Source organism: Budorcas taxicolor, chromosome 7 (assembly GCF_023091745.1).
Source record: "Budorcas taxicolor isolate Tak-1 chromosome 7, Takin1.1, whole genome shotgun sequence".
Taxonomy (NCBI): domain Eukaryota; kingdom Metazoa; phylum Chordata; class Mammalia; order Artiodactyla; family Bovidae; genus Budorcas; species Budorcas taxicolor.
The window spans coordinates 68,546,596-68,561,681 of record NC_068916.1 but is presented as its reverse complement, the minus strand read 5'-3'; the positions used below and the strand labels follow the sequence as shown (position 1 = coordinate 68,561,681).

Genomic DNA, 15,086 nt, shown 5'->3' with positions numbered 1-15,086 from the left:
TCAAGACTCTGTTCCAAGTAACATCACATTCTGAGGTTTTGAGTAGATATGGATTTTTTTTGTCTGTACCACATGGCCTGTGGGATCTTAGTTCCCCGATAGGGATCAAACCTGTACCCCCTGCACTGGAAATGCAGAGTGGGTAGACGTGAATTTTGGTGGGGACAGTTCAGCTCTCATGGGGGGTGGTCACAGAGGTGACTCTAGTGGTGAGGCAAGCTTTTTGGAAGCCAGTGTTTCCTGTGACCAGCATCATGTTATAGAAAGAGATCTGAAATTCTGGCTTCTCCAACCAGCAGAGAGACCTTCAGCAAATCCCTTTGTTCCTCTGAGTCTTGGCTTCATTGATTCAGTGGGAATGATGGCATCCGCTCTGTCCCTCCTCCCAGGAGTATCATGAGGATCAAATAAAACAGTGGCTGGGAAAGCTCTTTGCAGACCTGAGGTTATGGTAGGTGTACAGTCATCCCTGACTGTCTCAGGATGCCAGCATGCTGACTTGTAGTGTCCTGTGGTCTGACTGCCGCTCTCTCCTTGCTAGGATCACTGCTTTTACCATGGGACGGTGAGGAAGGCGGAGCAGTCCAGCGTCACACTCAGCACCTGCCGGGGAACGAGGTAAGAGGCCCTGCAGTGCGAGGGGCACCTGGCTCTCTCCCCAGGAAGGGAATGTTGAGGACAAGTGGGGCTGGCCTTGGGCAGGGACTTTGAGAAGCTGTCCATAGAGAATGTGTGCAAGCCAGCTCTGAGAAAGGCTGAGCTTGGGAGGGACAAGGGAATGATAATCCTTCATGATGATGATAAAAATAACCCACAAATTCACTGGGACTGAGCATACTCTTTCCTGAGGAACTTGAGGTTTTATTATTATTTGGGTATGGGGAAGCCAACGGAGTAGGAGACAGCTGCCATTAGAAAGATGGCTGTACTCAAGATCCCAAGAGGTTGGGGCGTGCCATGCTTGGTGGGGGGCCCAAGGGTCACTCAGGAGGCAGAGGGGGAGAAGGGAATATAGGCAAGTCTTTATTATGGTTTTTATGGGAACGAACAGGCAAGGTGGGGTAAGCAGCTTAGGATTGGCTAGTTTTAATAGTTTCAGTGGGATCTGGGGCATGGGGCTGTCACTAGGTGCCTGGTACCTGGCCCTGGGGTGAACAGGCAAGGGAGTGGTGGCCCAGAGAATTAGATCCCCATTGGAGCAGCATGCTGTGCTCAGTGGTGAGTTCTGTCTCAGGGAATTGGCTAACCCTGGGGGCAGGGGCAAGGCCCCAGATGTCAAAGCACCAAAATACAGGACGTAAAGGAAATGGTTCATACACTTGAAATTGATGAGTTTGAGAATTTATTCCCACTTCTTTGTTCTTCTCCAGTAGAAGTGCTTATAAGCAGTAAAAAGGGAAATGGGAAGCTAGTGAAAAGAGCAAGAAGAGAAGGGAGGAGCAAGGATAATCTTCAGGACAGGAAATGAGGTGAAAAGTTCCATCTAGATGGCATGTTAGAAAGAGAGTGATTTCATTCTGTGAGCCAGACAACCTGGCTTTGAGCCAATAGCAGTTGACCAGCTCGGTCACTTGTAAGATGTGGGTAAGGGAAATAGACCTCTGTCATGTTGTGAGGGTTGCACATTGAGATAGCACAATAGCATAGATTGTGCTAATAGATAGCTAACTGGCCCGTACGGGCACTTGGTCACCTCCCAGACCCTTGCTTCTTAGGTGAGGCCCACAGAGGTGCATCATCAACATCACCTAGGAGCTTGTTCAAATGCAGTATCTCAAGTCCCACCCAGACCTACTGGATCTTAACCTGTATTTTACCAGGATCCCCAGATGACTCGTGTGCAAGTTATAGTTTATACCTGAGTATGTGTGTCTCTTGAGAATATGAATTCTGTCTCAATATCTGTTTCTCTCCTCCAGCCTACCCTGGTGCTTTGCATATAGTAGGATTTACATGTCTATTGAAGTAATATCATTTATTTATACTCTTCCCACCCTCCCTTCCTTTTGGAAAAGGGATGATGATTTGAAAAACCTAATTGTCTATACTAATTGCCTCAGTTTTAATTGCCTATACTATGTAGTACCCAGTGTGTTGGTAAACTAGCTCTGTGAAAACAAAAACAGAAGTAAAGCCCTTATTTTCAGCATTTGCCAATATAGTGATAAAAATATTCCCACCATGACCAATTCAAAGCTCTCAATGTGATGTTACTAAAGGCATCATTGGGAAGATTTACACGTTAGTTCTCATGAGCCAGAAGGAGATGTTTCTACGTGTACCCTTCCTCTCTTGATTGATTCAGTCAATAATTGTTTCTTTTTTTTAAATTAATTTTTATTGGAATATAGTTGATTTACAGTGTTTTGGGTTAGTTTCGGCTATACAGTAAAGTGGATCAGTTTTATATATCCACATATCCACTCTTTTTTAGTTTCTGTTCTGATATAGGTTACTAGGGAGTGTTGAGTAGGGTTCCCTGTGCTGAACAGTAGGTACTTATTAGTCATCTATTTTATATACAGCAGTGCATATATGTCAGTCCCAATCTCTCAATGTATCCCTTCCCCTGCTTTTCCCCATTGGTAATCGCAAGTTTGCTTTCTGCATCTGGGACTCTGTTTCTGTTTTGTAAATGAGTTCATTTGTACCGTTTTTTTTAGATTCCTCATATAAGTGATATCATAATATTTATCTTTGACTTACTTCACTCATTCTGGCAGTCTCTAGGTCCATCCTTGTTGCTGCAAATAGCATAATTTTGTTCTTTTTTATGGCTGAGTAATATTCCATTTTATATATGTACTACAGCTTTTTTTATCCGTTCATCCATCAGTGGACATTAATGATTGCTCCTTTCATTCAGCAAGTTAATATTGGCTGTCTGTTCTCTGCCAGTGCCCCACACAGGTGGAGGGAAGACAGGCATATAAGAGTAGTTTCCTGAGCCTTCAGTCTTGTCTGTAAAGTGGGCATGGATGATAGGTATGGTGGGGAATGCCAAGTGCTAAAGCATGCAGACAGGATTATTGTCATCTTACCACAGTGAAGCCATTCTGAGACTCACCCAGGCTTGCATGCCAATGTGAGGCCCATCATGCTGCTGATGCCACGTGTTTGTTTATAAATCGAGCCATGTCTCCTCTGTAAGGCTTCAGGCTGAGTCGGCCGGAGGGAATTAGGCAGGAAACAAGCTTTGGCTGGGAGGCCATAACAGTGGCCCCAAATCCCCTGGTCAAGTGACCTGATTGAGCCTAGCCAACTCCCAGTGGTGTTTACAGGCCCAGCCACCACCACCTGCAGCCTGCAAGTAAACAACGTCTGTCCCAAGAAGGACGAAAGGGAACATGCAGGTGCGACTCACTTCTCTCTGCCTCTTCCTCTGTCCTCTTGGTCTGCAGCAGTGGGAACTTGGCCCAGACTCTTATAAATCATTCCCACAGCTGTGCTGACAGGGGAGAACCGAGTGAGCCATCCATGTGTTTCTGTTTTGCACACTCACCTCTGGTGGGGTTCACCCGCCTTATTTTCCCAGCCTTCTTGCTACACACCTTAAGAAACCAAGGGTGTCTGTGGGCCTGACTGATTTAAAAGCTGGAATCGCAAGCCAGATGGCTCAATTCGGACCCTGGAGAAGGAGCAGCTGCAGCAGCAGCAGGCTTCAAACCCATGTAGCCCTCACGTTGTCCCCCCACCAAGGCTCATAAAGTGATGCTGCAATGGAAAATCTCCATAGCAATTGTGCTTCTCTCCTGGAAACAAGCACTTTGTGATTTGGAGAAAGTAGGTAGGATTTATACCAAGTAGGATCCTCAGGGTGATGATCCAAATCCAGAGGAATTCAGCTGAGTTTCTAGGCTGTTGCTGGGTCCCCTCTGCTCCCCAAGCAGTTCTTTAGGCTAATTTAACTAAAGAAGTAATACAGGATCATAGTAAAAATAAATTCAAATAATACAAGAAGGTACAGTGGAAAAGGTCTCTTCCTGTTTCCTGAATCCCTCTTGGTAGTCATTGTTAACTACTTTCTTGTGTTTCCTTTTAGAAATACTCCTTCCAAAAAGGAACATGGATATGTGATATAATGCTTTGTAACCTTGCTTAGGCCACTGACCCCTTTGAGATTTGAGCGGCAGCTGTGGATACTTACAGACTACACCAAGGAAAAGATGTGGCACACTATTTCTTGGGGATGTTTAGTGTCCGCTGGAGAAGGGCACAGCAACCCACGCCAGTATTCTTCCGTGGACAGAGGAGCCTGGTGGGCTACAATCCATGGAACTGGGAGGAGTCGGACACGATTTAGCGACTGATAACAGCATACTATGCACAGTCCCCAAGCCTTTCTTCTGTGAAGGGCTCATCTTCTAAATGTCCTGCACAGCATCTTGTGTGCACAAATGCTTTGCAGATTCACACAAAGTAGAAATGTTAGGAGCAGTGGTTATTTGTGAGGAGATCTAGGCATTACTGGGCTGAGATGTCCTTGACTGAACCTGTGGGATTTGATAGACACTGTGTGTACTTGCCCATGTGTGTGTCCCCAGCTTACCCCGCTCACTGTCTGTCTGTCAGCAGGAGAGGTATTGATTGCAGTAAAAACATTTTTTTTTTAACCTGAATGATCAGTCTTATTTGTAAAGAAAATACTCATTAAAAATGATCATTATATAGCTAATGGGTGTGTTAAACATTCAATTAATACAAAAAGCGTAAAACTAAAGGAAATGAAAATTCTTTATCCTGTCCTGCCCTTTCTGTCAACCTCATTTCCCATCTGTAATCACTGTTGGAGGGGTATATATAATTGAAATATGTAATCATGTGTGTGTATATATATATATATGATTTCTTTAATCCAGATGAGATTACCCTGTACATACCATTCTGTCACTTTTCTGCCCCCTCAATTTAACATTATGTCTTAGACACACATAGATCAAACTCATTCTTTTAACAGGTGCGTAGTATCTTATGTACTAATGTCTAGTAGGTTTAATTGCATGTAGAGTTTCTCAGAGACACACAGTAGATCACCTGTAGTCATCTGATGCATTGCTCAGATTATAGCAGATGTGTTCTTGTGCTCTGGGGCTCACACTCACTGTGCTTACACCTTACCCCGGCTCCCTGGACTCAGACTCTGTTGGGGAGAGTACAAAGCTGAGAGTGAGCCAGGAAGATGTGTGTGAACGTGTGTGTGATGGCTTAGAAGGAGCTCACAGTTCAGAGTCAAGAGATCTGAGTTTCAGATCTCGCCTCACACCTCTCGGCTTTGTGATCTGTTGAGTGTTTCTCTCCCTGCTTGATTTCATTTCCTTCTGGCTTTACATTGGCCAGGCTGTTGCCTCCCATGAGCCTCACTCAGCCCAGATGGTGCCCATGGTACAGGAGTGGGTCCTGGCTGGGGGGCTGAGGGTGCGTCAGGGCCCTGCCCATAAGTAATGAGTCCGGACAACAGGAGGCCTGGGATATGCCCCTAGCTCCTCACTCAGTGACCCTGGGCACGTTCCTGTGTCTCTGGGTTTTTGTTCCTCTTGTCCGAGAAAGGAGGGTAGACCAGACCGTGAAAAGGATCCTTCGGTGTTGGAAGTTCTGCGCCACAGGGAGAGTAGGCAGAGTTTTGGGAGGCGGGTCGCCTGGGACAGAAGAAGCCGGTCTCTGCCTGTCTGCCCCTTTGCCCACCTGGCCTTCCTGCTGCAGAACAGATAAGGCGGCCACCTGTGTGTCAGACACTGAGTAAACCCTCACAGGGCAGCGTCAGGTTGTGCCAGGTGTGGATTCTGGAGTCAGGCAGTTCCTGCTTTAAAGCCTGATGCCTTGCTTCAGATCTCTCGCATTATTTTTCTCATTTATGAAATGGGAGCAACAATAGTGATGTCACTGGTAGGTTTACACTAGATGATGAGTGCAGCCTCCTTGAGAGCAGGGATTTTTGTTTTTTATAAGCCTGCTGCATCCCCAGTGCCTAAAACTGTTCCTGGCGCACATTAGGTACACATAGCACACATGTGTTGAATGGCTACTGATAAGATGCCTTGTACCAGTCATGTGTATAATACATGCCCAATGACTTAGCTGTCCTTTTAAAATATTACCCTAATGGTTAGTAAGCACTGCCTATGACTTCAGTTTTCGTAGCAGCCCTGTGAGAGGGCAGTCTTGTTGAGTGCCATGCCCCACAGCTAGCAGACAGCAGAGCCAGACTTTGAATCCAGGTATGGCCCCACTCCTGAGCCCAGGCTCTCCGCTTGTGCCTTGCCGCCCCCATCCTGGAGGGATCACATCACCCACGTGCCTTCTTGGCTCCCCTCAGTGCTGCCTTTGAAACTCCCTCCTTCTCACTTGCACGCACATTTTGAGGGAAGGAAAGAAGGGTGATGGAGTGATTACCTCTTAAGAAGCTCTGGATGTAGCCTTGTAGGCTGCGGCCCCTTTAGGTTTAGCTCCGAATGGACTAATTCCCAAGAAGCTGTTCTCAAACCTAGGCCCTGGAAGGATGCATTTGGGTGAGTCCAGCAGTCATTCAGGGGTTAAATCCACTGCCTGCCTGCCCTGCCCTGCCAGGCTTCCTCTGTACAATTTCATTTGTATCAAGCTCTCAACAATGAGGAATAGGATGCAGAGAGGAGTGGAGAATTGCGTGTGAGGTCCTGGCCACCCAGCCTCCTGGGTCCCCCTCCTGAGCCCCCACCTCCACCCCCAGGCAAAGCTCTGCCGGTGCTTACATTTCACAAATTAGATCACCAGAGATGTTTAGGAGGAGAAATGACTGGGGAGTGCTCAGGGAACGACAGTTAGCAGGGCTTGGGGGTGGTGAGAGAGGAGGCCCCTGGGAACTAGGTTCTCACAGGTCCCCCCACTCTCAAAGCTGGTTTCCCTGTGATGTGCTAGGGCCCCTGCCTGCCTCTTCTCCACCCTAGGGAGAAGGGGGATGGCAGCTGTGACACAGGCAAGTTATGGGGGACCTCATGAAGGAGGGGCAGAGAGCAGCCGCAGAGTCCTATTGCTCAAGGACCCTCAGGGTCACTCTGAGCTTGTGTTTCTCCAGTGGTAATCTGCCCACTCCCTGGAACAGGACTGCTTGGAGCTCTGTGAAAAGACGGGCCCCTCCAGAGCCTGGGCTCCAGGTCAGAGCTGCTGAGGCTGACTGCGCAGGGGATTGCGTGGGGCTTGCTCCCAGTGCAGATAGATGCTCAGACTACAGTCTGCGTTTCCTAGACTGGGCCTGGACCCAGGCCTTCCCCGCCCCCTCCCCCTGTGCTGTGCAGTAGGTCCTCGTTAGATACCTGTTTTATACGTTGTATATGATTGTGCGGCAGTCCCAGTCTCCCAGTTTATCCCACCATCCCCTTTCCCCTCGTGGTGTCCATGTGTTTGTTCTCTGTGTGTGTCTCTATTTCTGCTTTGCAAATAGGTTCATCTGTTTTTTCTAGATTCCGTGTATATGTGGTAATATACAATATTTGTTTTTCTCTTTCTGACTTCACCCTGTGTGACAGTCTCTAGGACATAGACTTTTTTTTTTTTTTTATTTTTTTAATTTTAAAATCTTTAATTCTTACATGTGTTCCCAAACATGAACCCCCCTCCCACCTCCCTCCCCATAACATCTCTGTGGGTCATCCCCATGCACCAGCCCCAAGCATGCTGTATCCTGCGTCAGACATAGACTGGCGATTCAATTCTTACATGATAGTATACATGTTAGAATGCCATTCTCCCAAATCATCCCACCCTCTCCCTCTCCCTCTGAGTCCAAAAGTCCGTTATATACATCTGTGTCTTTTTTGCTGTCTTGCATACAGGGTCGTCATTGCCATCTTTCTAAATTCCATATATATGTGTTAGTATACTGTATTGGTGTTTTTCTTTCCGGCTTACTTCACTCTGTATAATCGGCTCCAGTTTCATCCATCTCATCAGAACTGATTCAAATGAATTCTTTTTAATGGCTGAGTAATACTCCATTGTGTATATGTACCACAGCTTTCTTATCCATTCATCTGCTGATGGACATCTAGGTTGTTTCCATGTCCTGGCTATTATAAACAGTGCTGCGATGAACATTGGGGTACATGTGTCTCTTTCAATTCTGGTTTCCTCGGTGTGTATGCCCAGCAGTGGGATTGCTGGGTCATAAGGTAGTTCTATTTGCAATTTTTTAAGGAATCTCCACACTGTTCTCCATAGTGGCTGTACTAGTTTGCATTCCCACCAACAGTAGACATTTTAAATACATTCTGTAGAATATTCCAATGGATAGCTCTGGGAGCTTTTATCCTGTTATCTCTGACTCATAGGTTTGGAATTCACTGATAGAGGCAGATAGCACAGAGGTTAAGGGAGTAGGGTCTAGACTCTGCCAGACCTTAAATTTTTGGTCACACTATACCCATGAGAGTTTGTTAATTAATCTCTCTGAGGCTCAGTTTCCTTATCTATAAAATGGGAGCCATGGCGGTGCTTTATAGCATTAATGTGGGAATGAAATAAGAACAACTGTATGCAGAGCCCTTGGCATATAATTGTGTGCTAAGTCACTCCTTTGTGTCTGACTCTTCATGACCCCATGGACTGTAGAGCCCTCCAGGCTCCTCTGTCCATGAAATTCTCCATGCAAGAATACTGGAGTGGGTAACCATTTCCCTCTCGAGGGTATCTTCCCAACCCGGTAATCGAACCTGCAACACCTACATTGGCAGGGGGACTCTTTACTCCAGACTCTTTACTCTGGGAAGCCCGGCACATAATTAACTCTCCCCAAAATGGTGTCTAAAAAGGAAAAGTAGACAATGCCTCTCCCAGCTGGTGTCTTACTTCAGACAAGCCAGTTGGGTGATGGCCAAGCACACCTCAGAGGAGAGTTGCTGATTTTTGTCACTGATAGCCACTCTACAGGGCTGTTGTGACAGAGGCAGAGTGAAGTCATGGTTAAGATCCCAGGACATAGAACCAGGCTGCTTAGGTTCTTCCTGTCTGTGTGACTTTGGTCAGTTAATTAACCTCTTTGAGCCTTAGTTTTCTCATTTGTAAAATGAGGATAATATTTGTAAGAATCATAGAAGTTTGTGTGAATAGTAAAATACTTAGCACAGTGCATGGTCGATAGCACAGACTCAGTGATTTATAGCCAGCTCGATTGCTGTTCACTGTGCACCGGAATCCTGTGTGGTCTCTGTCCTATTTGGCCTAGAGGCTTGTTCAGGCGATGCCCTGTCAGCTACACTGGGACTTTCCACAGCCACAGCAGAATGCAGACAAAGCCGTCACCTGGTTTGTGGTCAGGCCCTTTGCTTCCAGTGTTTGCAGGCTTTGGGGGAAACTGAGGGGTTGGGAGGGGCCTTGGTCAGCCGAGATGAGCAGATAGCTTGGGAACAGGATGCCCACAGAAGCTCTGCCCTCTGCCCTTTCCCGTCTGGACTCAGGAGCGGATGTGACCCTTGGTCTTTGCTCCATCCCCACCCCCAGCTGCTCAGGGAGCACCTTAGGTGTCCCGCTGGGGGCTGGCTCAGGATTGCTGTGTCAGCCTGGGTGAGGCAGCCGGAAAGTCGTCAGGCTCCCTGGCACTGGAACGAGGTCAACCGGGGATGGATTCCAGGAAGGGCTGCTGCTGACTAGGATCTGGCGTTGTCTCTCGAGAGCCTCGCAGGCTCTTCCCAAAGGGCAAAACCTGGGCGGGGATCTGGAGGGGTCCAGGGTAGGGATGGAAGCTCAGACAGTCTAAGAGGGGTCCTGCCAGGTCCTTTACCTTCTGAAATTTCTGGGTGGATAAAGCCTGACGTTTTGGAGCACACAGCATGCTATGGGACTCCTGGGATTCATTGCTGGGATCTTCCTTCCCCAGAGCCCTGGTCACATTCCGTTGCTCTAGTTTTCATCTTGTAGTGTCAAGGATGGTAGATACCTGCTACGTGGGCCTCTGCTATCCCTTCCATTGATATTGGTGATAATGACTGATAATAAGTCATGGCACTCTTTCTCACCGAATCCAGATAAAGGGCCCAGAAGCCTCAATGATGCAGCATTCCATGCAGCTGTGTCCAATCCATCAGGGTTAAGGGTGGGGAAAGCTTTTTGCCTTCTCTGTTACATGCTGCTGCTGCTGCTGCTAAGTTGCTTCAGTCATGGTCGACTCTGTGACCCCATAGATAGCAGCCCACCAGGCTCTGCCATCCCTGGGATTCTGAGGCAAGAACACTGGGGTGGGTTGCCATTTCCTTCTCCAGTGCATGAAAGTGAAAAGTCAAAGTGAAGTTACTCAGTCGTGTCTGACTCTTTGCAACCCCATGGACTGCAGCCTACCAGGCCCCTCCGTCCATGGGATTTTCCAGGCAAGAGTACTGGTGTGGGGTGCCATCTCCTTCTCCACTGTTACATGCTACAGTGATTTATTCCTATGTTCAGACTCTAAGCTCCATGAGGGCAGGCATCTTATCTGTCCTTTTTACTACTCCATCCTTAGCAACTAGCACAATGCCTGACATAGCAGGAAGCATTTGTGGAATGAATGTCTGTCCCCCAATGGAATGTGAGTTACTCAAGGACAAGGATTGTGTCTAGATTACATCTAACACAGAGTAAGGACTCAATGAGTGAAAGAATATAATGAACAAATATACATCTTTATTCTGAGTTCAAGGTTAGCATATGTAACCCAGAGAAAAAAGTAGTCACATATGCTTGGTTGTGGCCACCACCTCACCACAGAGCTGCGTTCTTGATCGAGGGAAATTGGGGCTGGTAGCTGATGACTCTAGCTTTGGCTTCCAAAAACAAAGATACTTGTCTTCCCATTTAATCATCCCAGGAGTCCTGTGAAGTTAGAAAATTAACATTGGCATTTGCATCTGGGGAAACTGAGGCACAGAGTGACTGAAGAAGATTGTTGAAGAGCGTTTGGCAATTTAATACTGGAGCTAAGATTAGAACTTGGGTCTTCTCTCCCCTAGACCAGCACTCTTCCTGTCCTAAACATAGCGTCTCTTTCTCAGCCTGTAAAGTTTTCACCTGTGATTTGCTGTATGCCATGTTTGGGATTGGAAGGCTTTTTGGAATTCTAGCCCTGCATCCTTTACAAGTATTAACTGTCCCTATTCCAGCCCTTTTAGAACCTTTGAGTTTCTCCATGATAGGCTTTCACACCCTGAAACTGTGCACCACATCTCATGTCCACATACGTTTCTCTGGAGAGGAGGTCCCAGTTTGCATCAGATTCTCACCAGGGAGTGTATGACCCCTTAATAAGATTAAAAAGCAGTGATCAAAACCAGCTGTGCCATTTTGCATATGGGGTAACTGAGGCCCGAGCAAGGAGCTTTTCCAGGACCATAGTCTTTGACCAGAGATTCTAATTCTCTTGTCGACAGAGGACTGATTATAGTGAGCAGTGACCTCAGCTATATCATCGAGCCCCTTCCTGACAGCGAGAGCCACCACCGTATTTACAGATCCGAACATCTCAAGCTGCCTCTCGGGAACTGTGGATTCGAGTCCACCACCAGGGACTGGGTCCCCCAGTTTACAAACCAGACCAAGAAGCGACCTCGCAGGGTGAGTTTCTCAGTACAAGAGTCAGCCGGGAGATAATCCCTTCTAAGCACCCTTTCCTTGGATCCAGAAGTGTTTCTGAATTGAATGGAGATGGCTAAGAAGGAGGCAATAGCTTTTTCCTTTTGTTTATTTAAAAATAATTTTTTAGCTGCGCCACATAGCATGTGGGATCTTAGTTCCCTGACCAGGAATTGAACCTGCGCCCCCTGCATTGGAAGCGTGGAGTCTTAACCACTGGACCACCAAGGAAGTCCCAGCATTTTCCTTTTAGACTAAGTCATTGTTGAGTGTGAGAAACCCTTGTATTTGATAGAATAACTGCTTTAGGGGAAAACATTACTTCATTTAAAATACTCTGAGGTGCTGATTTCGGAACCTTTAAAATGTGAGAAAAAATATATATGCCTCCCTTTTTGAAATAGCTGCTTAACCACATGCACAAAATGCTTGTATTTATTTATACCAAACATAGAGGTACGTGGTTTAAATATTTTTGGGAGTTTGATTGTCAGCATGTTCCCTCACAGTATGCTGGCCTCTGTTCTGTGTGCACTGGACAGCCAGGTCATTATTTTTGGAGACTAAAGGGCTGGACCCGGTGTCCCAGAGCAGCCTCCCGTGATAACCAAGATGGCGGGCAGAGGGTGTAGTGAGGGCGATGGTGAGACGATCATAGCTAAGTTGTGTCTGGAACCTGGTAATGAGGTTCACTGCTTATTAACTCCACCGCTTCTGAGCAGTGTTTTGAAATGAGGCCAAGTCCACCATTTCCATAGCTCTGATGTGCTTATGTCTCTTCCTTAGATGAAAAGGGAAGATTTACAATCCATGAAGTATGTGGAGCTTTACCTTGTGGCTGATTATGCAGAGGTAAGGAGGGGCAGTGGGGTTTAGCAGAAAAATCACTTTCTTAATCACTTCCATTCCAGTCTTCAAACTGCTTTGGGGAAATGCTGAAGTGCCAAAATGCTGAATGGGGGAAATGATGAAAACAATGCATCTTTTTTCAGTTTGCCATGTAATTTTGACCTTAAATCTGACCAAAGGCTCTTTTTGCTATTTTAAACCTAGTTGGGGAAAAAAGCAAGGAGAAAGATGTTCAAGCTCAATACATTAATCAGAAAATCAGGACAAAGACTGTTATTTGGATTAACACTCCTAGACCAGATCTGGGAGATCCTTAGGTTTTTGTGCTTACTCTTTGGGAATCCATGAATTCTCTATAGAAATTTAAAAAAAATTTATTTTTTTTTGCAAAGATAAGGAGTGTATTTATCTGATTGAATACAATTTTCTGCCAACATGTGGTCCATTTTTATAATCATGTTATAATCATGCCAAATGAGTACCTAAGCCGGAGTTCCCTGAATGTGGTCCCTAGCCCAGCAGCGTGAGCAGCACCCAGGGATTTGTGACCATACAGATTCGGGGGCTGCACCCAGATGCTCTGAATCCCCAGGTGTGGGGGTGGGGTCTAACAATCCATGTTTTAACAAGCCTGTGTGTGATCCTGGTGCACAGGCAAGTTTGAAAATTACTGACCTAAAGGAGTAGCTGTTTGGCCTTTAATTCCACATTCTTCCAGTTAGGTTCTCATGTGCCTTGGCTTCTAAAATTTAATAAACACTCATTTCCCTCACTCTTTCATTTCATTTAGTCATTGATTTCTTGATTCTCTGTTATGTGTCAGGCACAGTGCTTAGATCCCGGAGATGCAAACCTGCCCCCCACATGGCAGAGTTTACAGAAGCAGCACAAAAACCCTCTGATTCCAAGTGTGGTGACTGCACATTGGAGAGGATTAGAGCACAGATAATGAGGGGCCCAGCGTGAAGAAGGCAGTGGCACCCACGCCAGTGCTCTTGCCTGGAAAGTCCCATGGACAGAGGAGCCTGGTGGGCTGCAGTCCATGGGGTCCGCTAAGAGTCGGGCATGACTGAGCAACTTCACTTTCACGCATAGGAGAAGGCAGTGACACCCCACGCCAGCGCTCTTGCCTGGAAAGTCCCATGGACAGAGGAGCCTGGTGGGCTGCAGTCCATGGGGTCGCTAGGAGTTGGACACGACTGAGCAACTTCACTTTCACTTTTCACTTTCATGCATTGGAGAAGGCAATGGCACCCCACTCCAGTGCTCTTGCCTGGAGAATCCCATGGACGGAGGAGCCTGGTAGGCTGCAGTCCATGGGGTCGCTAAGAGTCGGGCATGACTGAGCAACTTCACTTTGACTTTTCACTTTCATGCATTGGAGAAGGAAATGGCAACCCACTCCAGTATTCTTGCCTGGAGAATCCCAAGGACAGAGGAGCCTAGTGGGCTGCTGTCTATGGGGTCGCACAAAGTCGGACATGACTGAAGCAACTTAGCAGCAGCAGTAGCAGCGTGGTCTTGGGAACTGGGGGAAACCTTCCTGAGGTGGTGGTGTTGAAGCTGACTCCTGAAGAGTGAGGTCAGACCCCAGGTTTGCCTAAGTTAGCCATATTTTACCTCATTCTCACTCTGTGCAGTAGCTCAACCACATAACTGACGTATCTTTCAGGTGTGGAAAGTGAGGTGAACTGATCACTCCCTAGTTCTAACGTTGCAACTCACCTGGGGCTCCCTTTGACAGCGTTCATGAAACTCCCGTCTGTCACACTCCATCCAGATTGAAACCGTTTACCTCAGACTGGGACTCGAACCCAGACAAAATCCAGTTTGGGACTTAAACCCACACGGCTGGGACTCGAACCCAGCCAAAGCCCTGCTTGGGACTCAAACCCAGCCAAAACCCACAGTACCTGGTTTCAGGACCCAGTGAAGCTCAGATTCTTGATGTCTCATCACAGAAAGCATTCAGTGAGAGACAAAGTGATAGGTGAGAAGTGGTTTTATTCAGATGCAGAGAGAAGCACACTCTACAGACAGAGTGTGGGGCATCACAGAGGGCGAATGCTGCCCTGAAATTTGGTGTGATTAGTTTTTACAGGCTGGGTAATTTCATATGCTAATGAGTGGGAGGGTTATTCCATCTATTTTGGAAGGGGGTAGAGATTTCCAGGATTTGGGCCACCGCCCACTCTTTGGTCTTTTAACAGTGGAACTGTCACCTCTGGGTATGTCATTTCACTTGTTGGTTAAGGTCTAGTCTTGTCTGCCATTCTGGTCCCATTTGATTCGGATCGGTTTATGTTGTGTCCTTGGGCTATGTCATTCTTTCAGAAGTTGTGCCCTGCCGCTTTACCTCCTGTTACAAGTGGGTTCCTGACAGCTCCCCAGAGGCTTATTCTCAGGTGGTTAGTCCAACAGCACAGGTCCTGGAGGCTGTATGGGGTTGGGGAGGACATTTGATTTCATGCTGGGGGAGCGGCCTTCCAGTGTTAGAGGCAGCCCTTGAGTGTCTGCAAGTTTACTGGGCAGAGAAGGAGTTGCCGGGCCCTCCAGGCCAAGGGAACATCTTGTTCTGCTTTGAGAGGAGTTTTGCTTTTTAATTGATGTTGGTGTTGGTTGTTCCAGCAGCCTTTTTTTTTTTTTTTTTTTTCCTCCCTTTTGTTTTC

At 47.0% G+C, this 15,086-nt stretch overlaps 1 protein-coding gene across 2 annotated transcripts in view; it reads left to right on the top strand.

Annotated features, from left to right (window-relative positions):
• ADAM19 (ADAM metallopeptidase domain 19) overlaps positions 1 to 15,086 on the top strand; it is a 94,903-nt gene that overhangs the window by 45,217 nt on the left and 34,600 nt on the right. For both annotated transcript variants that reach the window (XM_052643130.1, XM_052643129.1), the window contains exons 5-7: positions 542 to 618; positions 11,367 to 11,550; positions 12,355 to 12,420. In XM_052643130.1, coding sequence (XP_052499090.1) covers positions 542 to 618; positions 11,367 to 11,550; positions 12,355 to 12,420 — 327 coding nt within the window. The remainder of the gene's footprint in view (positions 1 to 541; positions 619 to 11,366; positions 11,551 to 12,354; positions 12,421 to 15,086) is intronic.